General features: G+C 42.6%; 1 protein-coding gene across 3 annotated transcripts; it reads right to left on the reverse strand.

The window, feature by feature from the left end:
• Positions 1-17: 17 nt before the first annotated feature.
• On the reverse strand, positions 18-27,462 carry CCDC110 (coiled-coil domain containing 110). Of its 3 annotated transcripts, none has more exons than XM_053256841.1 (7): positions 27,247-27,457; positions 27,037-27,153; positions 24,783-24,835; positions 22,240-22,296; positions 21,067-21,165; positions 15,769-17,821; positions 18-898 (listed from the first exon to the last, which is right to left on the reverse strand). In XM_053256841.1, exons 1-7 carry the CDS (start codon positions 27,266-27,268, stop codon positions 711-713), a joined length of 2,589 nt encoding a protein of 862 aa, XP_053112816.1. In that variant the 5' UTR covers positions 27,269-27,457; the 3' UTR covers positions 18-710. The 3 variants fall into 3 exon arrangements, with proteins under 3 accessions (XP_053112816.1, XP_053112815.1, XP_053112817.1); XM_053256840.1 differs by having other exon boundaries at positions 22,231-22,296; positions 27,247-27,456; XM_053256842.1 differs by lacking the exon at positions 18-898 and adding an exon at positions 14,284-14,353 and having other exon boundaries at positions 22,231-22,296; positions 27,247-27,462.
• Between the last annotated feature and the right edge of the window lie 527 nt (positions 27,463-27,989).

Raw genomic sequence — 27,989 nt, forward strand, 5'->3', positions numbered from 1 at the left:
ACCAAAATTCATATAAATCAGCTCAGGTTCTTTAATTACGTGACAGTTGTAGTACTACAGTTGGCTGCAAGTTACCCTTTTTATACTAGAGATTTTTTTTCATCTAACATTTGCGAATGGTGTTATGAACAGCAGAGAGTTGTGAAAGCATAGTAAACAAAAACACAAAACCCTCTCAAGCTTTTTAAATATAAAAAGTTCAGATGAAAACTGTTTTGTTTCTGAACAATATTCACTTAAATTTTACATTTCATCAGTGCTATATAAGTCTATGTAAGTGGTATATAAATATACACTGTATAATATTCATCGTATTCATATCAGAAATGTTATTTATTCTCAGTTTGCCTTATTTTCATTAAGTGAACAGAATAATGATCACTACAAAACCCAAATAAGCACATTTTTCAAAATGCCAATATAGAAATAAATCAAGATTGCAACTTAGATGTTCATTTTTCAAGAAAAAGCTCTGGTTGAACCAAAGTGGGAAGGGGATACTATAAAGATGACTTCATAAATAACAAATATGCATGTGTGTGGCAATTTAGATGTTTTCCCCCCATTCACAAACTCAAACACATTTCTTTTCTCAGTTTCACAGTTCTTGGATTTCTGATAGCTCTGCTCTTTGTTGTGTTTCTTGAGCAGACTTCTTGGGGAGATATTTAGCCCCTAATTGTGTGGCCTGGGTATTAAACCCTAAAGTACTAAGTAGCGGAGCAAAGGGCACTATATTTCTTCCGCGTAGCAGTTTGAAAATTCAACTCTCGGATGACAGATGTGGTGCAGTTGACTGAAAAAGCACTGTAGCGCTGCTTGCCGTAGTTTTGCTTCTTCTTTATGCAGAGCTCCTTCTTTTTCCATTTACTTCGGATTTTGGCAGTCTTCCCACACTCTAGCAAATTGGAAATGTTGGGAAAGTAGTTAAAACAGTTTAAGATCTAATGAAGTATGTAGTTTAAATGTTTGCCAGTGAAATTTGCACACCTGGTGGGGTGTAGGAAAGTGTGTGCTTGCTAGTTGTATGTCTCTCCCTCTTAGATTACAAATGTTTCAAGAACAAATAATGTTGTGTACAATGGGAAGCAATCCTGAATGAAGTAGCTGGAAGACAGTGTAAGAGTTTTACTATTTTCTTCCCAGGTCCTTGTTTTTCCGGCGCATTAATGGGATGTGCAAAAGTTGTCCTTACAGAAACTCAATGATAATTTCTAATATAGAAACTAGAGGGTGCAATTTGCTGGTATTATGCTTGTGCAGAGTTCCCTTGTGCGTTGCTTATACTGGGAATAGGCAACTGCAGGTATGATACTTGACGGACAAATTCCTTTTCTCTACAGCAGCTTCCTAACCATGTCATGTGTTCTTGCCTTATAAGGGAGTTAGAAGGAAATAATTAGTGATATAAAACCTCTTTCCCTTTGTTAGGATTAAGTCTGCACCTGTGTTTTGCTATTAGCTTCCTACTAAAAGTGAATATAATTATTTTCATACAAGCAATTTTATATAACATTCTTAATCTCCGTTTCCTATTTAAATATAAAATGATCTTTCTGATTTTAGTCTATTTGTATAGCATAGACCACAACTGGAAGTTTTTGTCTTGTGCCCCAGGATTTTTAATCTGAATATAGTAAAAGACCCAGAGAAAGAAAATGATTGCTTATCTGCAAGGCAATTTTCAGAATTCAGATTGTATGTTACGTAAAACTGAAAGTGCTGCATTGTGTTGTGGGAAGGTTAAACGGATCATACATATAGTTTTAGGTTTTTATATGTACATGCACACCAAAGTGTTCTATTGACAGGACAATATATTTCCTATTAAGTATCTGGATGGGGTCGTTTATAAATAAATAAAGTTACATTGGCACTCTGTTACCTCTAATAATCTGTCCATCCAACAAGAGAAGACAAAAGAGTTTTAGGCTACTAGAACAAGCAGACAGATATAGTCAGAAGAAAAAAGGAAATGTGTACAGGAGAGAGGCAGAGCAGATGTGCAGCTGCAAGGGAACACAGAACACTTAATCTAGGAATTGTACCAATCCAAAATACACCAAACATTCATGAGCCAGCTCTGAAGAAGGTTAAAATCACAGCTATGACATACTGGTTTTTAGCTGTCCATTGCACTATTTGAAATAGCTGCCAGCCATAAACAAAAGTATAATCCTCAGCATCACCATTACTTTTTGGAAATAACTCCTATTGATTGCAGTGGGATTGGATTCCAAATAACTATATTTGGAATAACAACTTTGTTCAAGCAAACTGCTGTTCAAATTGCTCCATTTCGCCTAAACATTATTTCTGAAATTGTCCCAAGTCAGCCTACTGTGTTCAAACAATAAATACACAAATATTTGTTAGATTTTGTGAAGCAGGAAATTAATGAAACTAATTTCTTTGATATTCTGTGGTTAAACAAAGTAAATGACAAGTCTTGCTTTCAGAGCAAATGTGAAAGTTAGAAAAGAACTTTTTTATTATTACTTGAAGACTGGAGAGGTTAGGTCTTTCCAAATATAAGATGTGGGGAGTTGAGATTATAAGCAGAGTAATTTGTACACCAAAGACACACATGCACACCACACTTTCTTTGATTCTCATTCTTAACACAGCATGCCAATTTAAAATGCTGTTGGCAACAACAAATGTGACAGCTGGACAAGAAAAACAGGTAAGGCAGAGTCGGAAGGTAGGCAGAAAGGGAACCATGAGTAGAGACTATGAGGTTGCTTGCCACATAAATCACAAAAACACCACAGTCCAAACTGTAGAGACCTTGGAGCACACTGCCTGCCACCACTAGCACAACACATTAAGAATTTGTCTAAAGTCTGCACTACATTGCAACATTCTATTTTGGGGGAAAAATATTAATAGGTCTGATATGGGTAATAGTAGAATACTATACCCTAGTCTTTAAATCCAGAAAGGCTCCTTCAGGACAATGGGAGTATATCTGTGACTTCCTGGTGTGGGCTATAGTGTATTTGCACAGTAGCAGTCTTTGAGGCTGGATACTCTTCCAGAACTGTCCATTGTAGGACCCTACCTAGACAGAATTCTTCTAGAAAAAAGCCCATATTGACAATCAAATTTCCCCAAGGTAAATGGTATTATCCTGGGGTAGCATGATAATCTCTTTCAATGTGGCAAGTAGCTAAGAGGAATTCACTAGGGATGTGCATGAATCAATTTTTTAAATTCGATTTGTGCCCAAATCGAATCACCTCTGATTTGTTTTATGTCCGAATCACCCCAGATTTGATTTGGATTGATTCAAACAACTTATAAAGATCCTAGGGGCACCAGATCTGGGTGGTGGGTAGGTCCCCATGGGTGCCACCTACAACCCAAATTTAAAGGCAGTGGGGCACTTGGTTGATTTTTAATGATTTCTGTATATTTCCGCCATAGGAAATAATGGGGATTTCAAGTTGCCCAGCTTTAAATTTAAAAACAATCAAACAAACCCTCTAACCCTTGTAGAAGTGGAGTTATGGAGCAAAATGTGTGGTCACTATTTTTCAAGTGTGGATTCTTTGATGTATAATAACTTTTCTTCATAATGAATCCCTATGAGGATTCATTGCACACCTTCATTTCTTCTGTTCACTTTGACTGTCATTGGACAGTGCCAACTATTAACTGCCATGTGTCAACTGCACACACACACTCTGGGGTACTCAGTTTATTTTTTAAGGAATTTTTGAAGTGTTTAGATTCTTTGGTGTCTTCATTTCACACCTTCATTTCTTTTGTTCATTTTGACCCCACTGCTTTGTGGGTGGGGATGGGGAATTTGTGGCATCCCATGTGCCAACTACCCCCCCCCCCCAAACCGCAAGCCACTGGATACTCCGTTTATATTTTATGAATTGTTGAGGAGTTTAGACTCTTTGGTGTGTAATGAATCCTCACAGGGATTCATTATGAGCAAAGGGGACAAGTACATGTGTGGATTACTAATTGGTTGAATGACAGGAAACAGAGGGTAGGTATAAATAGAGAGTTTTTACATTGGAGGGAAGTAAGAAGTGGAGTCCCCCAGGGATCTGTACTATTGGTGCTTTTTAATTGATTCATGAATTTATTTATTTATTATTTAATACATTTCTATGCTACTCAAAACGCAAGTCTTCTGGGTGGTTTACAAAACAATAAAAACAGGCAATAAAATAGTAAAACATTTCAACAATTAAAATTAAAAAGTTAAAACTATTAAAACGCAATTAAAACAACATCTAATTAAAAGCCTGGGTGAACAAATGCATCTTGACTTCCCTTTTAAAGGTTGTAAGAGATGGGGAGGCTCTTATTTCAGCAGGAAGTGTGTTCCAAAGCCTCGGGGAAACAACGGAGAAGGCCCGTCCCCGAGTAGCCACCAGACAAGCCAGTGGCAACTGCAGACAAACCTCTCCAGATGATCTCAATGGGTGGTGTGGTTCATAGCAAAGAAGATGTTCTCTTAAATACCCAGGGCCCAACCTGTTTAGAGCTTTATAGGTTATAACCAAAACCTTGTACTCTGCCCGGACACTTACCGGCAGCCAGTGTAGGTGTTTTAAGGTAGGAGTGATGATGTCTCTCCGAGGTGACCCAAAGACCAATCTGGCCGTGGCATTCTGGACTAACTGTAGTTTCTGGACTACATACAAAGGCAGCCCCACATAGAGCGCATTGCAGTAGTCAAGTCTGGAGGTGACCAGCAGATATACTACCGTACTGAGGTTATTTATCTCAAGAAATGGACACAGCTGGCATATCAGCCGAAGCTGATAAAAGGCACCTCTGGCCACTGCCTCAACCTGGGACACCAGGGAGAGTTTTGTGTCCAGAAGCACCCCCAGACTGCGTACCTGTTCCTTCCGGGGAAGTATGACCTCATCCAGAACAGGCAGATCAAAATCATCTCCCGAGTTCCAACCCCACACAATAAGTACCTCCGTCTTATCTGGATTCAGTTTCAGCTTGTTACCTCTCATCCAGCCCATCAATGCCTCCAGGCAGGCATTTAGGGAGGTTATGCCTTCTCCTGATGACGTTGACATGGAGAAATAGATTTGGGTGTCATCAGCATACTGATAAGACCCTGCACCAAATCTCCTGATGATCTCTCCCAGCGGTTTCATGTAGATGTTAAACAACATGGGAGACAATATGGAGCCCTGAGGGACACCATACCGGAGTTCAGTTTTTGAAGAACAACAGTCCCCGAGAGACACCATCTGGAATCTGCCTGAGAGGTAAGAGTGGAACCTCTGCAAAGCAGTGCCTCCCACCCCCAACCCCCTCAGACACTCCAGAAGGATACTATGGTCAATAGTATCAAAAGCCGCCAAGAGGTCCAAAAGGACCAACAGAGTCACACTTCCTCTGTCAATTCCCAATTGGAGATCATCCATCAGGCCGACCAAGGCAGTCTCCACCCCATAACTATCCCGAAAGCTGGTCTGAAACGGGTCTAGATAGTCAGTTTCATCCAAGACGGCCTGGAGTTGGGAGGCCACCACCTTCTCAATTACCTTGCCCAGCCACGGAAGTTTGGAGACAGGCCTGTAGTTGCTCAACTCTGAGGAATCCAGGGCAGGCTTCTTCAGGAGTTGTCTAATACTTGCCTCCTTAAGACAAAGAGGCATCCTGCGCTCCCTCAGAGAAGCATTTATGATCTCTACCACGCCTTCTATGACAACCTCCCTGCCAGATAGTATTAGCCACATCAGGCAAGGGTCAAGAGAATAGGTGGTAGGCCACATCACTCCAAGCAGCTTGTCCACATCCTCACGGGTCACAAACTGAAACTGATCCAGCTTAACCACATAAGAGGAGTCACTAGACACCTCCGATTCAGACACTGCAGTAATTATGGGGTCTAAATCCAAGTCAGCCTGAATACGAGAGATTTTATCCACACAATAAATAAACACGTCACAACAGGTAATAGATGGTTCCAAATTCCGATTCAGGGGAGGAGGGGAACTCACTAGCCCTCTCACAACCCTGGACAACTCCGTCGGACGTGAACTTGCGGATGCAATACGGGCCGAAAAGAATCACTTCTTTTTCTGCCCGTATTGCCAGAGCATAGATCTTCAAGTGTGCTCTATGTTGTAATCTGTCGGATTCAAGTTGAGTCTTCCTCAACTTGCGCTCCAGTCATCTACCTCGCCGCGTCAGCCCCTTCAGTAGTTTTTCTGTATACCAAGGGGCCAATTTTGAAGCGGATCGGAGAGGACGCTTAGGTGCAATCATGTCTACTGCCCTGGTGAGCTTGCTGTTCCAGTTCTCCACCAGGGCATCAACAGGATCACCGGCAGAGCCAACACTAAATCCCTCCAAGGCTTCTTGGAACCCTATTGGATCCAATAACCTTCTCGGGCGGACCATTCTAATGGGCCCCTCGCCCCTGCAAAGGTGGGGTGCGACTGTGAGTCCAACCTTAACCAGATGGTGGTCCGTCCATGACAATGGGGAAGTCACAGGAGTCCCCACCCACGGAACACCACCCTGATCAGAGTGAAAGACCAGATCAAGCGTGTGACCTGCAATGTGCATCAGTCCCAAGACCCTTTGGGATAGGCCCATAGTTGTTATGGCTGCTATGAACTCCTGAGCTGCCTGAGACAGATTGGTGCCAAAGTGAACATTGAGGACCCCCACCACAAGCCTGGGGGACTCCAAAGCCAATTCCTTGACCAAGTCCATCAGCTCAGTTAAGGACTCTGTTCAGCAGTGAGGCGATCTGTACACCAACAGAAATCCCATTCCATCCCTAGCCCCAACCTTAATTACATACAGGTGAAACTCGAAAAATTAGAATATCGTGCAAAAGTTCATTAATTTCAGTAATGCAAATTAAAAGGTGAAACTGATATATGAGATAGACGCATTACATGCAAAGCGAGATAAATCAAGCCTTAATTTGTTATACAGGTGAAACTCGGAAAATTAGAATATCGTGCAAAAGTCCATTAATTTCAGTAATGCAAATTAAAAGGTGAAACTGATATATGAGACAGACGCATTACATGCAAAGCGAGATAAGTCAAGCCTTAATTTGTTATAATTGTGATGGTCATGGCATACAGCTCATGAAAACCCCAAATCCACAATCCCAGAAAATTAGAATATTACATGGAACCAAGAAGACAAGGATTGTAGAATAGAACAATATCGGACCTCTGAAAAGTATACAGTGTACTGTGCTTGATTGGCCAGCAAACTCACCTGACCTGACCCCATAGAGAATCTATGGGGCATTGCCAAGAGAAGGATGAGAGACATGAGACCAAACAATGCAGAATTGCTGAAGGCCGCTAATGAAGCATCCTGGTCTTCCATAATACCTCATCAGTGCCACAGGCTGATAGCATCCATGCCACGCCGCATTGAAGCAGTAATTGCTGCAAAAGGGGCCCAAACCAAGTACTGAATACATATGCATGCTTATACTTTTCAGAGGTCCGATATTGTTCTATTCTACAATCCTTTTCTTGGTTCCATGTAATATTCTAATTTTCTGGGATTGTGGATTTAGGGTTTTCATGAGCTGTACGCCATGATCATCACAATTATAACAAATTAAGGCTTGACTTATCTCGCTTTGCATGTAATGCATCTGTCTCATATATCAGTTTCACCTTTTAATTTGCATTACTGAAATTAATGGACTTTTGCACGATATTCTAATTTTCCGAGTTTCACCTGTAATTGTGATGATCATGGCGTACAGCTCATGAGAACCCCAAATCCACAATCCCAGAAAATTAGAATATTGTGAAAAGGTTCAACAGTCTAGGCTCCAGGTGTCCCACTCCAATCAGCTAATCAATCCCTAACACCTGCAAAGGGTTCCTGAGCCTTTAAATGGTCTCTCAGTCTGGTTCATTAGGAATCACAATCATGGGAAAGACTGCTGACTTGACAGTTGTGCAGAAAACCATCATTGACACCCTCCATAAGGAGGGAAAGCCTCAAAAGGTAATTGCAAAAGAAGTTGGATGTTCCCAAAGTGCTGTATCAAAGCACATTAATAGAAAGTTATGTGGAAGGGAAAAGTGTGGAAGAAAAAGGTGCACAAGCAGCAGGGATGACCGCAGCCTGGAGAGGATTGTCAGGAAAAGGCCATTCAAAAGTGCTGGGGACTTTCACAAGGAGTGGACTGAGGCTGGAGTTAGTGCATCAAGAGCCACCACACACAGACGGATCCTGGACATGGGCTTCAAATGTCGTATTCCTCTTGTCAAGCCGCTCCTGAACAACAAACAACGTCAGAAGCATCTTACCTGGGCTCAAGAAAAAAAGAACTGGTCTGTTGCTCAGTGGTCCAAAGTCCTCTTTTCTGATGAGAGCAACTTTTGCATCTCATTTGGAAACCAAGGACCCAGAGTCTGGAGGAAGAATGGAGAGGCACACAATGCAAGATGCTTGAAGTCCAGTGTGAAGTTTCCACAGTCTGTGTTGATTTGGGGAGCCATGTCATCTGCTGGTGTTGGTCCACTGTGTTTCATTAAGTCCAGGGTCAACGCAGCCGTCTATCAGGAGATTTTGGAGCACTTCATGCTTCCTTCCGCAGATGAGCTGTATGGGGATGCTGACTTCATTTCTCAGCAGGACTTGGCACCTGCCCACACTGCCAAAAGTACCAAAACCTGGTTCAATGACCATGGGATTACTGTGGTTGATTGGCCAGCAAACTCGCCTGACCTGAACCCCATAGAGAATCTATGGGGCATTGCCAAGAGAAGGATGAGAGACATGAGACCAAACAATGCAGAAGAGCTGAAGGCCGCTATTGAAGCATCCTGGTCTTCCATAACACCTCAGCAGTGCCACAGGCTGATAGCATCCATGCCACACCGCATTGAGGCAGTAATTGCTGCAAAAGGGGCCCAAACCAAGTACTGAATACATATGCATGCTTATACTTTTCAGAGGTCCGATATTGTTCTATTTACAATCCTTGTTTTATTGGTTTCATGTAATCTTCTAATTTTCTGGGATTGTGGATTTGGGGTTCTCATGAGCTGTACGCCATGATCATCACAATTATAACAAATTAAGGCTTGACTTATCTCGCTTTGCATGTAATGCGTCTATCTCATATATCAGTTTCACCTTTTAATTTGCATTACTGAAATTAATGAACTTTTGCACGATATTCTAATTTTTCGAGTTTCACCTGTACATTCAATATGGTCAGACACTTCCACAGGGATCCTGTTCAGGGAGAGGTTATTCTTATAGGCTACAGCCATTCCACCTCCCTGCCCACGTCCCTGCATCTGCTCCTCAACAGAGTACCCTGGGGGGAGAAGCTGGAACCAGACTGGTCCACCAGCCTCCCCCAACCAAGTCTCTGTAATACATACCAGGTCTGCCCCTTCATCCAGAATCAGATCATGGATGATTTCAGGTTTATTCTGGACAGACCTGGCATTATAGAGGAGCAAGGTGAGAGTCTGTGGGAGGTTGGCACTGCTCCCCAAGGTCAAAGAGCTGGCAGGGCAGCCGGAAGGAGAAACAGCTAATAGATTTCTGACTTCCCTTCCCCTGTAACAATGTGCTGACCTGCCAACTCTACTTCCACTATTCTACACCACCACCGGAATAGCCATCCCACAGTCAGTGGACACACCCACTGTCTCCCCATCCCCAGACAAACCAAGGTACATCTGAAACTCCCAGGATCCAAAAACAACAGAAGCCAGAAAATATCACCAGGCCCTCACCCTCGTTGCCCCCCGAAGTGGCTCCCCCAAAGGGGCAACCCCCTTTGGTGTTGCCCCTTCGGTGGCAACCCCGACCGCCACAGTGCAGCAGTCCTTTTATAAGCCCAGAAAGATGGCTACTCTGAGCAGCTGACCCTCAGGAACTGCTGACTCACCCCCTCTGGCCCCAATCCCACACAGACTCACTTGCAGGGCAGCCACAGCCCCACAAGCTAGGGGGCACCCAGGCTGGCAAGCTGACAACAGCAGACAGCAACCACTCAGGCTCTCACCACTGGGCAGTTATTGTCTCTGGGGAAAAGATGTTAAAGCCTCCTCCTCCCTACAAGGTTTCTGGCACTATGATCTAGAAGTAGGGGTAAGCAGCGAGGTGGCCAAATTTGCAGATGATACCAAACTCTTTCAGGTAATGAAATCCAAAAAGGATTGTGAGGAGCTCCAAAAGGATCTCTCCAAACTGGGTGAGTGGGCGATAAACTGGCAAATGTGGTTCAGTGTTGGCAAGTGTAAAGTGATGCACATTGGGACGAAAAACCCCAACTTCAAGTATATGCTGATGGGATCTGAGCTGTCGGTGACTGATCAAGAGAGGGATCTTGGGGTCGTGGTGGACAGCTCGATGAAAGTGTTGACTCATCAATGTGTGGCAGCTGTGAAAAAGGCCAATTCCATGCTAGAGATCATTAGGAAGAAGACTGAAAATAAAACTGCTAATATTATAATGTGCTTATACAAAACTATGGTGCAGCCACACTGGGAGTACTGCATACAATTCTGGTCACTACATCTAAAAAAATGACATTGTAGGATTGGAAAAGGTGCAGAAGAGAGCAACCAAGATGATCAGGGGTCTAGAGCACCTTTCTTATGAGACAAGGCTACAACACCTGGGGCTATTTAGTTTAGAAAAAAGATGACTGCAGGGAGACATGATAGAGGTCTATAAAATCATGCATGGTGTGGAGAAAGTGGATAGAGAGGAATTCTTTTCCCTCTCACATAACACTAGAACCAGGGGTTATCCCATGAAACTGATTGCTGGGAAATGTAGGACCAGCAAACAGAAGTATTTTTTCACACAACGCATAATCAACTTGTGGAATTCTGTGCCACAAGATGTGGTGACAGCCAACAACCTAGATGGCTTTAAGAGCGGTTTGGATAACTTCATGGAGGAAAGGTCTATCAACGGCTACTAATCGGAGGGCTATAGGCCACCTCCAGTCTCAAAGGCAGGATGCCTCTGAGTACCAGTTGCAGGGGAGTAACAGCAGGAGAGAGCATGCCCTCAACTCCTGCCTGTAGGCTTCCAGCAGCATCTGGTGTTCCACTGTGTGAAACAGGATGCTGGACTAGATGGGCTTTGGGCCTGATCCAGCAGGGCTGTTCTTAATGGTTATCAGACTCTAATCAGATTCTAAACACTTGAAAAAACTCCTAGAACATAAACTGAGTAGCACCCTACTGCCTTGTGGGTGGAAGGGGGGTGCAGTTGGCACATGGTAGTTAACAGTTGGCACTGTTCAAAGACGGTCTAAATGAATAGAAGAAATGAAGTTGTGTAATGAATCCTCATAGGGATTCATTGAAGAAATGTTATTATACAACGAAGAAGCCAAACACTTATAGTGACCACATATTTTCTTCCATTACTCCACTTCTACAAGGGCTAGAGCTTAGCTTTTAAAAAAAATATTTAAATGGAAGTGGGGAATCTGGAGAAATTAATAGGATTAATCCAGTTCTTGAATCAATTCAAATTGAATCTGGCACGATTCAATTTGGACCCGAATTTAGCCAATGGACTTCAGGGGCAATTTGTTCTGTCTCCAAATCACCCGAATCGATTCACACATCCCTAGAATTTACCACACATTGGGGGCATGTACAGTGAGGGAAATAAGTATTTGATCCCCTGCTGATTTTGTCCGTTTGCCCTCTGACACAGAAATGACCAGACTATAATTGGAATGGTAGGTTTATTGTAGCTGTGAGAGACAGAATAACAACAAACAAACCCTCAAAAGCCCAGTGCCCAAAAGTCAGCGATGGATTTGCATTGTAGTGAGGGAAATAAGTATTCGATCCCCTATCAACCAGCAAGATTTCAGGCTCCCAGGTGTCTTTTCACTATATGCAGGTAACGAGCTGAGATGAGGAACACCCTCTGTAAGGGAGTGCTCCTAATCCCAGCTTGTTACAGTACCTGTATAAAAGACACCTGTCCATAGAAGCAAGCAATCACTCAGCTTCCAAACTCACCACCATGCCCAAGACCAAAGAACTGTCGAAGGATGTCAGGGACAAGGTTGTAGACCTGCACAAGGCTGGACTGGGCTATAAGACTATCGCCAAGCAGCTTGGTAAGAAGGTGACTACAGTTGGCACGATAACTCACAAATGGAAGAAACACAAAATAACTGTCAATCTCCCTCGGTCTGGGGCTCCATGCAAGATCTCACCTCGTGGAGTTGCAATGATCATGAGAACGGTGACAAAGCAGCCCAGAACTACACAGGGGGAACTTGTCAATGATCTCAGGGCAGCTGGAACCATAGTCACCAAGAAAACAATTGGTAACACACTACGCCGTGAAGGACTGAAATCTTGCAGTACCCGCAAGGTCCCCCTGCTCAAGGCAGCACATGTACAGGCCCGTCTGCAGTTTGCCAATGCACATCTGAATGATCCAGAGGAGAACTGGGCGAAAGTGTTGTGGTCAGATGAGACCAAAATCAAGCTCTTTGGCATCAACTCAACTCGCCGTGTGTGGAGGAGGAGGAATGCTGCCTATGAGCCCAAGAACACCATCCCCACCGTCAAATATGGAGGTGGACACATTATGCTTTGGGGGTGTTTTTCTGCTAAGGGGACAGAACACCTTCACCGCATTGAAGGGACGATGGACGGGACCATGTACCGTCAGATCTTGGGTGAGCACCTCCTTCCCTCAGCTAGGGCATTGAGAATGGGTCGTGGATGGGTAATGACCCAAAACACACAGCCAAGGCAACAAAGGAGTGGCTCAAGAAGAAGCACATGAAGGTCCTGGAGTGGCCCAGCCAGTCTCCAGACCTTAATCCCATAGAAAATCTGTGGAGGGAGCTGAAGGTTCGGGTTGCCAAACATCAGCCTCGAAACCTTTCTGACTTGGAGAGGATCTGCAAAGAGGAGTGGGACAACATCCCTCCTGGGTTGTGTGCAAACCTGGTGGCCAACTACAAGAAACGTCTGACCTCTGTGATTGCCAACAAGGGTTTTGCCACCAAGTACTAAGACATCTTTTGTGAAGGGATCGAATACTTATTTCCCTCACTACAATGCAAATCCATCGCTGACTTTTGGGCACTGGGCTTTTGAGAGTTTGTTTGTTGTTGTTCCGTCTCTCACAGCTACAATAAACCTACCATTCCAATTATAGCCTGGTCATTTCTGTGTCAGGGGGAAACGGACAAAATCAGCAGGGGATCAAATACTTATTTCCCTCACTGTATGATAAAATGTATGGCAGAATGTTTGATAAAACTATTGGCTGACATGCACAGTGAAACGAGCAGTATCAGCAGTAATGTTTACAGATGTGTGTGTTTTGCCATTCCCTGGCAATAATTCAGTGTATCTAATGCCCTGTGTGTGGGTTAGAGGAGGCAGCTGTGCAGAACTTGTTCTAGAGACTAGAATTTAGACTTGGCTAAGCTTCAGCCCTGCTTAATATATATACAGCTTATAAGGTTGGCAAAAACTGGCTAAGGAAACAAAAAGGGACAAAATTAGTGTGTGTTCAAAATCTGTGTGCTGTACTGTTGCTAAAGGAACTTGTTGGGTTGAAAATGATATGCTATACAGACATGGGTATACCTATATTAGAAAACTGTAGATAGTTTGATATTAGCAACCCCAGTACCAGAGCAACATCCCTGCAATGTTCATATGAAAGTAATAGATGGCTGTGTTTTACACAATGTAGGTTTTACTGAAATATATTTAAAATCAACTATTAAAAAGTAATATATGGTCGTGCACTGGAGCAGCAGTTGATACATCCCATCACAAAAATATATGTGCTGGCACAGTACATTTTAAGACTGGGTTATAAAGTATCTTAAACAGTAGAAAGCATTTTCTTCATAGCCTTTACCAGAGTTTACAACTATGAACTGGATGGAATTAAAATCAAAAGGAATTTTTTTTCCTTTTTATATTGACACTCAAAGGTAATGTGAAATCTTTTGATCAAAACAATGTGTTATTGGACGATTGTGTTTCTAAACTATACACAGATGGGTCCCATGGTAGTTTTGCTTCATGCTATTAGGATTTGATGAAAAATTTTAAGAGTCCTGATAGTTCAGCAAACTAAGTAACTGCCTGTTTAGCCACCAAAATAGGAGTACTTTATAGCATTAGGCAAAATGTTATGTTAAAAAGAGAAATATGTGCAATTTCATTATTCATTGATGACCTGCGAAACATCATCTCAAACATTTATTTGAAGGGCTTAAGGAAAATAAGTAGTAATTGGATAGGAGAATTTAAAAACTGGTTTCAAAGAAGAAATGTTTATTACAGTTTCTCTGAAGGAAAGATTGTTGGAGTTTGCCTTGAATTGCCTGGAAAAAAAGACAGTTTTTCTTTTAAAAGAACCCTAACATGGGCAGGAATTCATTGCAGGAGACAGTTTGTGGTACTTAACAAATCAATATATAACTATCATGCCTTAGGAAACTAATTCAACAAATCACTGAAGTTTATGCTGATACTTCCCTGGCGGTAGTATAGGTTAAACCAAAGTATTTTCCTAATCAACTTTTTAAAATATTAACAATGTTTTCTTGAACTATTTTGCCCCCAAAACATTCATGTGCTTTTTAATGAGTAAAAATCACCTGACAATGTCATATGCCAAGATATATTTCAGAGGAAAGGTCATCCTAATTGACACCTTTCTTGCCAGAATTATTCACAGTTCAGTAGATGAAGGTCTAAGAAAAATTTTCTCAGTTACAAAAACATTTTTTTTTAACTTACACTGCACAAAGGTCAGCCAATGAGTCTGTGTCAGCTCAGTAAAGTTGAGTGCAAACAAGTTACACAAATGTAAACTTGCAAATTACATCATTTGCACAATTCACATAACTTATGCAGCTTGCATGCACCCAACTTTGCTGGGCTGATGTACACTTGTATGGTATGCCAAGGAAAAATTAAAAACAATATAAGGCCTCTGACGCATGCATGTAACAGAAAAAATTGAGCTTCTTTGAAATACTACTACAATTGAACTATAATTTTCTATTTATCAGCAGTGGGCAACATCCAAGCCAAGTTAGTCATAACTAAGTCCCTTTGAAATTAATGGGACTAAAGTTGTTCATGCCTGACTTGTCTCATTGATTTCAATGGTGCTTAGTCATGACTAACTAGTCTGAATGTTGCCTATTACATATGCCCAAAACAATCTCTTCTCAGGCAAATTCAGCAGGTGGGGTTTGAAATTAGGCTCAATAAAGCAGATCCCTCCTTGCCCATCCCTTGCTACCCCTTGTGCTCTGGGCAGGAATATCTGTGAGCCAGGGCCATATTGTGTGAAAACAGCCTCCAATGCTGCACACGGACATCACATTCTGGCACTCCAACCCCCGGTTATGAGCAGTGAAACTCACTACAAACTCACTACTGAGGGTTCAAATTGTAGAGCACACCCTCAGGTTGCTTTACAGATGGATTGGAGTTGCATGCATTTGGATGCAAGTCTGTCAACCTCTGGCCCCTGCAACTCTGGTTTTGTGTTGCGTGCGATTGCACCCATTGTTAATCCCTTCCCACCTGATGAATTGTTAGATCAGCACATGCCTTACATTTTAGGCATGTGCTGATCCTACTGGTGTTTTATTGACTGTAAGCTAGCATTCTTTCCTTTGTCTGACACTAAGCCTAACTAAGTATTACGTCAATTCAATTATTTTTTCAAAGTAACTTTGACTTAACATTGATTGGAGTTCTATTTATAAAAATCAGAACATACCTGGCAGATCATGTATTAAAGCAAAATACTGGTAACTAGATATTTCTTCACATATTTCAGTGGAATCTGCAAGTTGATTTTGTCCTTGGCTTCCTGAATTGTACCTTTTATATTGTTCTTTGACTAAAGCAATAAGTTGGTCCCGGAGATAAGCAGTATTTCTACGGAGACGGTACACTTCAAACTGCAATACATCTCTTTCATTCTCTGTCGTACGCATTTTGTTTTCCATCAGTAAGACCTCCTCACTCAGTTTTCTTACTTTACTTTTGCATTCCAAAGCCTCCTGTTTATACTCATGGAGTCCCTTTTTAAGAAGCCAGTTGTCCTCCGTAACATCTGCCACCACTGTTCTCAGCCTCTCGCATTCTCTTTCCATGTTGGACAAGTTAGTTTGTAGAACTCCAATTTCCATTCTTGCATTTTTACATTCAGCCATATGTTTCTCTTCAGCATTAGCTCTGCCTATCTGTGCCTCCTCTAACTCTTTCTGCAGGACTTCTTTCACATTAAGTGACTCCTGCAATATCTGGCCAAGATTCAATTTTTCATCTTTAAGCGATTGTGTCACAGTAAGAAGGTTCTCCAGATCAGATACTGCTGTCTTTTCATTGTCTTTCAGCTGCTGTATTTCATTCTGTTTTTCTCCAAGCTCCTGTTCAAGCAAACTCTTGTTATCTGTAAGCTGACATAATTTTTCACCTAAGGTTTTATTTTCTTCTTGGAATGTTGAAATTTGGTTTCCAAAGGTTTCTAAGGCCACAGCAAGATCATTTTTTTCTTGGGCAAGAGTAGCCAAACTTTCCTGTGTGTTCTGGTCTTTCTTCTGGAAATAATTTAGGTTTTGCATCATACACTGGTTCTGAGCATAAAGCTCATCCTGCTTTCCTTCAAGAGTTGACTTTTGCTGTTGAAGTTCCTTGCATTTCTTCAATAATCTTTTCACTTCTTTAAGACATTCCTTGCAATCTGCATCTGATTTAACTAGTCTCCCTTGAATGTCATTCTTCTCATCATGCAAATCCGTAATTTGCTTCTGATATTTTGCATTTTGCTCTGTCAGAGACTGTATGATGTCAGCAAGAGGTTTGATTTGCTTTCTGAGATCTCCATTTTCATGTTCAAGATCCATCACTTTTTTCTGCAGATGTCCAGATTCTCTCTGAGACATTTGTGACAATCTATCTTTTTTAGCATAATCATAATCACTGACATCACAGAACTGATGTGTGCTCAGGAGCTTGAGTTTGTCTGTATTTCTTTCCTCTGTGAGTTCTGAAATTATTAATTTATCTTCCATTACTTCCGATGAAAAATTTAACTGCAACGTGTCAAGAACATTGCCTTTAATGAAAAGTTCTTTACTCTGGTACTCGCGCTCAAATTCTGCTTCTGCTGTACTCTGAATATTTCCCTTAGAAGAAACTGTGGCAATAGGTAGCTCACCTACAGACTCCTCCAGGTCTGAAATTCTCTTGGATTTAAAATCCTCGTTTGACATATCAGTTGCTTTTTCTGCCAGATCCTGTTCTGATAGATAACCAGAATCATTGTCTTTACCACACAAAATGCTAGAAGAGTTTTGAAGTTCAAAGATAGATAATAGTTCATGCCTTGGAGTCTTTTTACACTCCTCTTTTTTATCCCTCAAAGAAAAGCTCATACTCTCTGTCAAATGCTCATCACTTTCCTTGTTGTACTGATGAACTGCCATGGAAACTTTAGATTGATTGTATTTTTTTACCTCACTGGAAGCAGCCTTCTCTTCTGATTCCAAACCAACACAAGACGGATAAGAAGTGCTGTTGATATAATTCTTCAGTTTGTGGTCATTATTTAAACCCAAAATATCTTTGTTTCTAGATGTTTGGGCATGCTTTTCAGCCTTCTCAATTGATTTATATTTTAACCAAATCTGATGTGGAATGTTTTCACCTGTCATTGTTTTTCCAAATATACTGCTCGAATTTATTTTTGGACACTGACTGGTACCAGACTGTTTATCAAGATGGAGTTGCTTTTTAAAATGTGATGCTTCTTGGCATTCTTTAGACTGAAATAAGAGATGAAATCATGTCAGAAAGCTTTCAGTATTAACCATATAGAAAGTAACCATAAAGAGTTTATGGTATTTAACCATAAATAAAATAACCATAAAGAAAGTAGAGCTCAGTAAAGGTAATGTGTGCTGTTGAGTCGGTGTCGACTCTTGGAGACCACAGAGCCCTGTGGTTGTCTTTGGTAGAATACAGGAGGGGTTTACCATTGCCAACTCCCGCACAGTATGATATGATGCCTTTCAGCATCTTCCTATATCGCTGCTGCCCGATATAGGCGTTTCCCATAGTCTGGGAAACATACCAGCGGGGATTCAAACTGGCAACCTCTGGCTTGCTAGTCAAGTCATTTTCCTGCTGCACCATTAGGTGGCAATGATTAATTGCATAGGTTAGAAAAAATATCTGTTTCCTAACAAACTCACATATAATTCATTGTAACCATTTAAACAGTATTGAAAGTATACTGCTTCTGTCCAGCCTCTAACTAATGTCTATCTCTCTTCGTCCCTCCTTTTGTATCCCTTCCCCTTTCCTTGTCTTTTATAGGTTATAAACCTGTTAGTATTTGCTCTAATATAATCATTGTACAGTGCCTAACTTTTGGAGTGCTTTATAAATAAATTATCATTAATCATGTAGAAGTGAAGAGTTATTTCACAGGGAATTCAGTTATTACTTATTTTATTTTACGCTTTCTATGTTCTGGGAAAAAGTTACTTGACATTTCTTAGATTTGCATATACTGTACAGTATATTTCTATTTTTCCTCAAAAAGCTGTGATAGGTTTTTGTGTGGAGGTTTGCTCCACTAAAATGTATTTCCCCACTCTGTATTAATTATGATGGAGTACACATGGCAGAATCACCTTAAGTGGCGCAGCAGGGAAATGCTTGACTAACAAGCAGAAGGTTGCCGGTTCAAATCCCTACTGGTACTATACTGGGCAGCAACGATATAGGAAGATGCTGAAAGGCATCATCTCATACCACACAGGAGGAAGCAATGGAAAACCCCTCCTGTAATCTATCAAAGAAAACCACAGGGCTCTGTGGGCGCCAGGAGTTGAAATCGACTTGACGGCACACTTTACCTTACCTTACACATGGCAGAAGAAAGCCAGATGACAAAGTCGGTAGATGATTTTTTGACACAAGTGAGGGCAGCCATTACCACTTCTGGCTCCTCATAGTTACTGCTTTTGTGTTGTAAACTGTTTGAAGAAATGACTCTTTATTCATTCTGTCACACCACTCTTTTAGAATAAATAAATAACTAGCTGACCCCGCACAGAGCATCTGTGCAGTTGTGCACTGAGCCTGTGGCATCCCCCTGCAGTGCGTTCGCTCCCTCCCTCCCCCACAGCTCACTCCCTCCCTTCCCCCGCAGCTCTCTTCCCCTGCAGCTCTCTCCCTCCACAGCTCTCCCCATTGGGCAGGCCAGGGCCAGGCCATCCTGCCGTCGCCTCCCACCTCCTCCTCCCAGCTGGTAGGGCTTTGCCCAGAGTCTGCCCACCTTCTCGCTGCCGCCATTATTTCTCCCTGCCACCGCCTCCTCTTCCTGGCAGGCGGGGCTTTGCCTGCCATCCACCCACCTCTTCTGGCCGGAGGGGCTTCACCTGCCGGCCCTCCATCTCTGCATCCCGACTGCCACCATTATTTCTCTCCGCTTCAATGCTGGAACTCTTGCACGCTCTAGAGCATCTGTGCGTTTAGTACTTGATTGCTCCCTTCACCTCAGAGATCTCCCCACCCTCACCTGAGCTGCACTCATGCTCCTCCTCCATCCCGTTGCTTCCACCCCCCTCACCCCTCTTGGTTGTGGCTGCAACATTGCTGCCGCCTATTGGCCAAGCTGCAGCCCCCTATCCCCAGAGACCTCCCCACCCTCACCTGAACCCTGCTTCTCCCTCCAGGAGCAGCAGCAGCGGTTGACCAGGCCCTTCCTCACAGCCGCCACGGCCGCTCGTTCCCTTCAGGCCGCTGACAGGTCCGGGCCCATCCCTTGCCTCCTTGCCTCCCTCTGACAATAGCCTCGGTAGCCCCAAACAGCAGCAGTGGTTGACTGGTCCCTTCCTTGCTGCTAGTGCTGCCATGGCCGTTCATTCCCCTCTGGCTGCTGACAGGCTCAGGCCTGTCCCTTGCCCTTCCTTCTATCTCTCTTCCCCTCCCTTCTTTTTCTCTTTCTTCTCTTCCCCACTCTTTCTTTCCCCCTCCCTTCATGTTTTTTCTCTCTCTCCCTCCCACCGAGTTAACAGATTTTGTTCATCTTGTCCTCATCTAATTCACACAACGGGAACCTCCTTCTCCTGAAGTGGCTCCTCCCTCCCTCACGACCCGTCTTTTTACAGACCCCTGCCTGCTATCCTTTTATATATAGAGGTTCCTCTCCTCTACAATCAAGAACATCTTCTGACCAGTAACAGTTGCATTCCAACTGACCTTAACCATCACAGGCTCCTCCTCCTTATCTGCATAGAGAATCCCCACTGCCCAATCATCACAGTGCCACAGGCTCCTCCTCCCTATCTGCATATGGAATTTCCACTGCCCAATCACCATGGTGCTTCTGCTCTCACAGGCTCCTGCTCCCTATCTGCATATGGAATCCCCACTGCCCACTTAGGTGCTTCTGCTTGCAAACTCTGTCAGCCAATCGCCTCCTTTCTACCACGTCCCCACACATGGCCCGTCTTGGAGAATTAATAATATAGAAGATAGATAATCACACATATCCAGCTCTTCCTTCAAGAGGCTCAGAGGAGCTTATATGATGCTGCCAGGGTAAGACATGGTTAAACTTACTGCAGTGTATACTCTCATGATGTTAAAGCAATATGCTTTTAAGGGGACATTTATGTCTAGAATTCTCCTGGACTTCTTCACTTTACCCATCCCAAATGACACCATAGTCACTCGTACAAGTCTTCTGGAGTGGTTTGCTTTGTAAGCATCCTTTGACAGTGTCCCTGCTTTCCACCTATGGAACACTATGATCTGTGTTACATAGACTGATCATGGTTGGAAGCAATGTGGTGGGGTTGTTGACTGAGAGATCCTGGGGACTGGAAAAGATGGCCTTTTGGTTCCTTTCAATTCTAGGATTTTGTGATTTATTTCTCAGCCAAGCAATCAGCTCTCACACTACCCATCTGTCAGTAAGAAGAAAACAACTTACCATAGCAGTGTTGATGGTGGACAAAGGTAAACTTACAACTTAAGGTAAACTTAAACAACTTACCATAGCAGTGGTGGACAAAGGTAAATTGTTTAAACTGAATCCTGGAGTCTTCATATCAGTTATATTTTTATTAAGTATCTCGCTGATTTCAGTCTGAACCTAAAGAAACATTCAATGAGAGAGTTGCGTCTTGCATACTACAACACTTCACCCATGACAAAAACTTAACTATAACATCTGAGGAAACAGTAAGGTTTTTTTGCCTGTGTTGCTGAGCCATATCCCCACCCTTCAACTACTTCCCTCCTGCCTCTACAAGGGGAATTCCCAATGCTCATCTGTATCCTATCACAGTGGTTGGAGTGGAAAATAGGAGGAGATAGAGATTTCACACTAAATGGCCTGGGTCACCACTAGCACCTCTATGGTTTTTCTGTTGGACTTGAGTTACGCTGATCTAATATTTGTGTTGTCTTAAGTGGCATTAGAACCTTCATTGCTGCAACAGTTTACAGTCCAGGTGCTGGAAGCTTCTGAGAGGCTGAAAGGTGGGAAGGCCACGCTCTCTAAGAACGTAATAATAGTAAGAAAAACCGATTTTCGATCCACATCTCCCTATCTTCTGACCCTAGCTAGCAGTAGACAATGAGCAAGCTAAAGCCTATCTGGAGATAGGAAACCAAATGGCAGATGTTCATTAAAAGGAATTTTAGAACACAAAACAAAAAGCCTGCAGCTAATTAGTCTAGCAACTAATTGCAATTCATTTGGAATACTTATATACTTTCAGTTTCATCCTCCATTGAAGAATAACTAATATTAATAATATTATTAATAAGAGATAAGCAACTGAGACAGTCTACAGTCTCAATCCAGTTCCTTGAGGTTGGTTTCTAGCTCACTCATATGCCAAATCATTATTTTCATTTGTCCCCTCAATTTATTTAAACCGGTCAAAAAGAGGGAGAAATGCTGCCAAAAGCATATAAGAGAAATACAACTGCGGATAAAAGCATTACTTAATTTGCATTTGGAAATCTGTGGACAAAAAGCAACATAAGAAATAAGGGGTTTTCACTTTGTGTTGAATTGGCCAGTGAAAAGGATTATGTATGTTTATTTTAGGATTTCTATTACCTTAATATTAAAAATGCTCATTAACTGGTACAACATGAGCACATGTCCCCTCCCCTTGTTTCATGAATGTCTAGGACTTAGTCTTACCATGCTTACATTCTGTAAAGTCTGTTGCCGAAGGGCCTGAAATGATTCCAGCTGCTGTTGCAGAATCTAAAATTTGTTAAAAAATAGTTTTCTATTATCATATTTTTATTGTGTGGGCAAGGATAATCTGCACTCTTCGTCCTTATATCTAATTTGTTGTCTCCACTTGCTGTTTATAAGGGTCAAACTAGACATGGTGGCAGATACATTATCAGATCTCCCACTGCTTTTAAACGGGCAACTACAGCTATGCCCCTACCCCAATTTAGACTCAGGCCACAATGCTAGGAAGGGGTTCCCTCACCCTTCCCCATACAGTTTTTTTGATCTAAATCATCCTTCATGAGCAGCTTATTTGCCTTATTTGGTAAAACATACAAGTACGCAAATGCACCTCTGCCAGCTATATTTGCCCTTAAAAAAATAATTAAATGAAAGAGATATGATCATAGACTTGCAAAAACAGGAAATTTGCAGATGGGGACATCCCTCCTTCCAATAACAGCTCCTGAAAAGCCTTTTTTGAGGGTTGGGGGGACTCTCTTGAAGTAGGAATGAAGAATTACAAAATGATGTAAAGGCACTTTCATAAGTGGAACTCCGCAGCCTCCCCCATGCCACATCCCATTCTGTTCACGAAGACCCCATGACCCTTGCAAGGGGAGCAGGAGGCTTCTGTGGAGATAAGGGGCCAGGGAACTCCCCATGTGTGTAATCGTTTGGTTTGCACAAGTCAGAATACAATCCACTGGTCTCCAACTATCTCTTATAATTACACCAGGGCTTCACAACTTTGGCCCTCTCGCTGTTTTGGGACTACACTTCCTATCATCCCCAGCCATAGTGACCAATAGTGAGAGATGATGGAAGTTGTAGTCCAACATCTGTAGGATGCCCAAGGTTGTGCAGCCCTGAGTTACACCCTTAATTCTTAATACATGAGCTGCAAATTACTCGTTACCAGGAGAAAGGTACCACGAAACTATGTATATATGGTATAGTCCTGGATATAGTCACACATTTGAGCCCATGTATAATGGCAAATAATTGTTCTAGGAAAATGTGACATATCTGTACCATTCCACATGATGCCACATTACTGCAGATGAGTATATTTGTAGATAAGACCATCAAGATGCTCCTACAGAATGCAGTAATAGGACAGGCCTGTGCTCTTTTTCTAAAGAAATAGGTGGGATTGTTTGACAAACGTTGAACCTTGCCTTTTCTTTTTAATGCCTGTGATTTGTTATAATACTGGTTGTTCTTAATCTTTGGTTTTCTCAACCATGTGTTGGTAGGTAGATAAGGCTGGGTTGTATGCCAATGGTGTCTGAATGGAGGGGCCACATGGTACATTTGGCTGAACAGCTTTAATGCTGATCACTCCAGACCCATTATCTATCTGTCTGTCTATCGTATTTATATACCGCTGATATGTGTGTCTCTAGGTGGTGTACACAATTTAAAACAACTAATATAAAACAAAGTAGAAATAATTAAAACAATTTCACGGAATAAAAAGTAAAAACAATTTCATGGATAAAAACAATTAAACAGCTTAAAATTATTTTCCGTTAAAAGCCTGAGAAAACAGGTGTGTCTTGAGGGCCTTTCTAAAAGTAATCAGAGATAAAGATTCTATTATTTTGACAGGGAACATATTCCAAAGACCTCGGGCAGCCACAGAGAAGGCTCGGTCTCGAGTCGCCACCAAATGAGCCGGTGACCTCCCCAGATGATCTTAATAGGCAGCAGGTTTTATGACAAAGAAGGAATTTTCTTAAGTACCTTGGACCCAAGCTGTTAAGGTCTTTATAGGTAATAACCAGCCCTTTGTATTTCACTCAGAAGCATATTGGCAACCAGTTCAGTTCTTCCAGAATTGGTGTTATATGGTCCCACCAACTTGTCCCAGAGACCAGTCTGGCTTTCACATTTTGTACCAGTTGTACCTTCCGGACTATGTACAAAGGCAGCCCCATGTAGAGTGCATTACAGTAGTCAAGCCCGGAGGTCACCAGCATGTACACCACTGTTTTAAGGTCATTTATTATTTTATTTATTAACTAGCTGGCCTGGGTGCAGAGCATCTGCGCTTCTAGTTCTCCCCTTCCTTCCCCCCTTCCTCTTGGCTCTCCCCCCATTCTCAGCCTCCTCGACTGCCGCCGCTTTCTCTCCAGCCACCACGGCTTTCTTTCCCTATGCTGCCACTGCTGTTTTCTCCCCCACTGCTGTTTTCTTCCCCTCCTGCCACCACTTTCTTTCCCCCGCCGCCACCATTTTCTTTCCCCTCTCTGCCCGCACACCTGCCATCTGCTGCTTTCATCTGCCCCTCCCGGCAGCTCACTTGCAAACTCTTATGAGAGCTGCCATGCATGGGATTAGTGATGGGTACGTTTTAGAGAATTATATATAGAGAATATTGTTATTCAATCCTATCTTTAACATTCAAGGCATGTTTCAAAATCAAGGCATACAAATAAATAGGGCTATCAAGTGACAAAATCTAGTATCTTTTTTGCTCTATTTATCCACAATAGAATGCTTACTTTTAATGCTGATTGTGACTGGACTTGACCATCTCTTCCTGAAGCAGATACATCTGAAAAATGAATGCAGCAAATCCTGGAGATAAGTGTTTGTAAGTCTGGAGGTTTTAAACCTTCATGCCCTAAAATGAAAGCACCTTGGTGCAGACAGGGGTTTGCTCTTTCCATACTGTAGATTTGCTAGATGCATGTTTACATTTAGCATGTTTAGCACAGAGAACTAATATGAATGGAATTAAGTCAGGGGCCTGGATTCTTTGAACCCATCCATTCAATTATAGCTACGCCCACACCCATATGTCAAGTGTTTCACAACTAAGAGGGATCATCTGGGACAGTTGTGGGTAATGTGCTGCTTTTAGGTAATGGTACTAAACTATGTCCACAGAGAGTGCATTCCTACTGGCAGTTCAGCACTGCTGGATATGCCTCTACTGCGGTAACATTCAAATGCAATCTATGTTAAATTACTGCTGGGAAACCCAACAGTAGTTTACTGGTATTTCCTTTAGGATGCTTGGGGGGAAAACAGAGCAACGTATTCAAGAGTAGAGTGTTTCTAGTTCTGTATTCCTTCTGAAAGACAGAATCTTCCAACAGGCCTTGCAAGGGACTACATTGCTACACAAGGATCACAGCCCAAATGTGTCCTCTTCTGTGAACATCACACACACACACACACCATTAATCCAAATACCCAGTGTTTTTGATTCTTTCCTACTCCTTTATGGGATCAGCTCAGTCAGTCCAAACCCAAGCGCATCAAAATTGGAGCAAAGGATAGAAGAATGTCTGTGTCACTGAATTATCCTTCCTTTTCCTTGATTCCGTAGTGCATGACAGAACTAATACCAGCTTTCTCAACCTGTTGCTACCATTCACACTGAATGGTCCATCTGCAACTGAAATTCCTTCAGTGTGTGGGGAAATGAAAGCCATGTGTGCTGCTGCCGCCAAACTGAGGGCCAAATTAGGTGTGACATCAGAAATGTGTGCACATGCATCTCTGACTTTTTTCCTTTTCCATTTTTTGCTAAAAGCAGGTATCAGGGCTGTGGCATGGGTGTATAACCCTTTCCCTCTGCACTGAGACTCTCATCCAGATCACCTACCTAGTTGCTCTATGTATTGTTGCCCTTATGGTTTCCTCTCTGCCATCAACTCTGGGGGGTGGGGGGACTTGCACCAATCCCCTTCCCCATACATAGTCCTGAGCAAAAAAAATCCCTCTACAGCTGCTCCTAGCAAAAAACAGACTTTTGAGATGCATTCATGCATCTCCAATACACGTCTAGGTGGTGGTCAAGAGTAAACTAATAAAACAGACTGAAGAAAGGAAAAGGGGGGGGACAGAGAAGTAGTAAGATATCTTGTCAGGCAAGATCAGGGCTTCAGGATATTTTAAGATATAATCAGTTATGATAAGATTGTCCATGAAAGTCAAAAATGTTTGATGCAAGTCTGAACCAGGGCAAATCGGGAATCTCAAGTGAGATTATGATCTCACTTTGATTGCTGGGCTGAAACTCCTGACAGAGTGTGCTGTTCTGAATTATCTGTCCAATATGAGCATTCAGTATGAGCATTCATGTTGGACTGACCTATTCAGTCCAGCATAGTGTTCTTGTGGCTGTTGCTGGTTTGTCTCATGTTTCTTTTTAAATATGATCCGCTTTGGGAAAGGAAACCATTTTATTTTTGCCATGTAAACTTCTTTGAGAACTTTTATGTTGAAAGCACTCAATAAATATTATTATTTATTTATTATTATTATTATTATTATCCACAGCATCGCATAGATGGGTTCAGAGAGAGCTGTGATGGTGCAGAAAGAACACAGAGAGCACACTGTGAGCATATATAGAGAAAAAGAGAATTAGATAAAGGGTCATAAGAGGGGAAATGGAGTTAAAATGGTACCACTCCCCCCCCCCCCAGTTAATGTAGTGTTGTGGCTCTAGCTAGTTAATAAAAATGTAGAATGATTTCATATCATGTGCACAGTACAGAAATGTAGTAAACTACTGCTCCTCAAAAAAGGTAAAATCCGGCACTAGGTCACACTCGGATAATGAGAAATACCACACATTATGATGGAGGAAGCATGTGGGAAATACCCCACACTATCTCACAGAAGGTGAACACAATGTCATGTGTAGATGAGATGAGATCACAGCCAGTCACACCAACCAAAGGAGGAGGCGGGATGTTGCCATTGTTAATTATCTTCTGTTTGGCTGAAAACTTGGTTCACCTGTGTTGCCTCCCGGGTCCTGGCTCCCCGGGGCAGAGGCCAGGAGAGAGGGCAAGCTCTTCTCTTCTTCTCCCGCGCTCCAGCGAAGGCTGCTTCGTTGGTCGGACTCCTGAGATCCTGCAACGGAACCAAGATTAATGAAACTACGCCCACATCATTCGCCCCTCCCTCCCGACCAACCTGTGGCCCCACCACGCGGATGTAGCTTACTGTATGCAAGAGCGGCTCTCATCGCTTCTCGCTCCCGCCCGCGCTCTGCTTGTCTGCTGGTTCAAACTGTTACTCTGCCGCCCAAACGGCCGCTCCATCCAAAGCTACCTGGCGGCGTTGCCAAGTAACGAGTCTCCCTAGAGACCGACGCAGGGCGGGCAGGAGCAAGGCAAAGCCGGCGGCTGTGTCCCTTGAATGTTTCTCGTGCAGGTCCGTTTGTGCGCCGCCTGGAGGCCACGGGCTATTCCTGCAGGATTCGTTGTCTTGATGTAGGCTGCTGGTGACGTTCCTGCAGGTTCTTTTCATACCATTCGGGGTGCCCTGCCCTTCATCCCCGCCCCCCTTTCCGTTTTGTACAAATCTGTGGTCAGATTCCTCTGCCCCCGCCCCCATCTCCCTGTCTGGTGGCCACACTGCACCAGAGTGCTCTATTTAGCATGTATCTGTTGCTTCTTTGCTGTCAAAAGCAACATTCAAAGCAGTGAGCAACGAACAAGAATAACTAAAAATCGCCACAATAGTCTGTTAATAAACAGATTAAAATTATTTCTGAAGCAAAAATACAACTTAAAACACATTCTTAAAAATCATTGCAAAATCATCTTTATAAAAAAAGAAGAAGTCAAAAATCCATCAGCTAGCATGTAAAACATTTCTGAGCAACCAGGTTTTAACCAGCCACTGAACAGTCAAGCAGAAAGTGACCATGTGGGTACATCATCAGTGGAAATATATCTGTGTGG

Source organism: Hemicordylus capensis, chromosome 5, assembly GCF_027244095.1.
Source record: "Hemicordylus capensis ecotype Gifberg chromosome 5, rHemCap1.1.pri, whole genome shotgun sequence".
In the NCBI taxonomy this organism is placed as follows: domain Eukaryota; kingdom Metazoa; phylum Chordata; class Lepidosauria; order Squamata; family Cordylidae; genus Hemicordylus; species Hemicordylus capensis.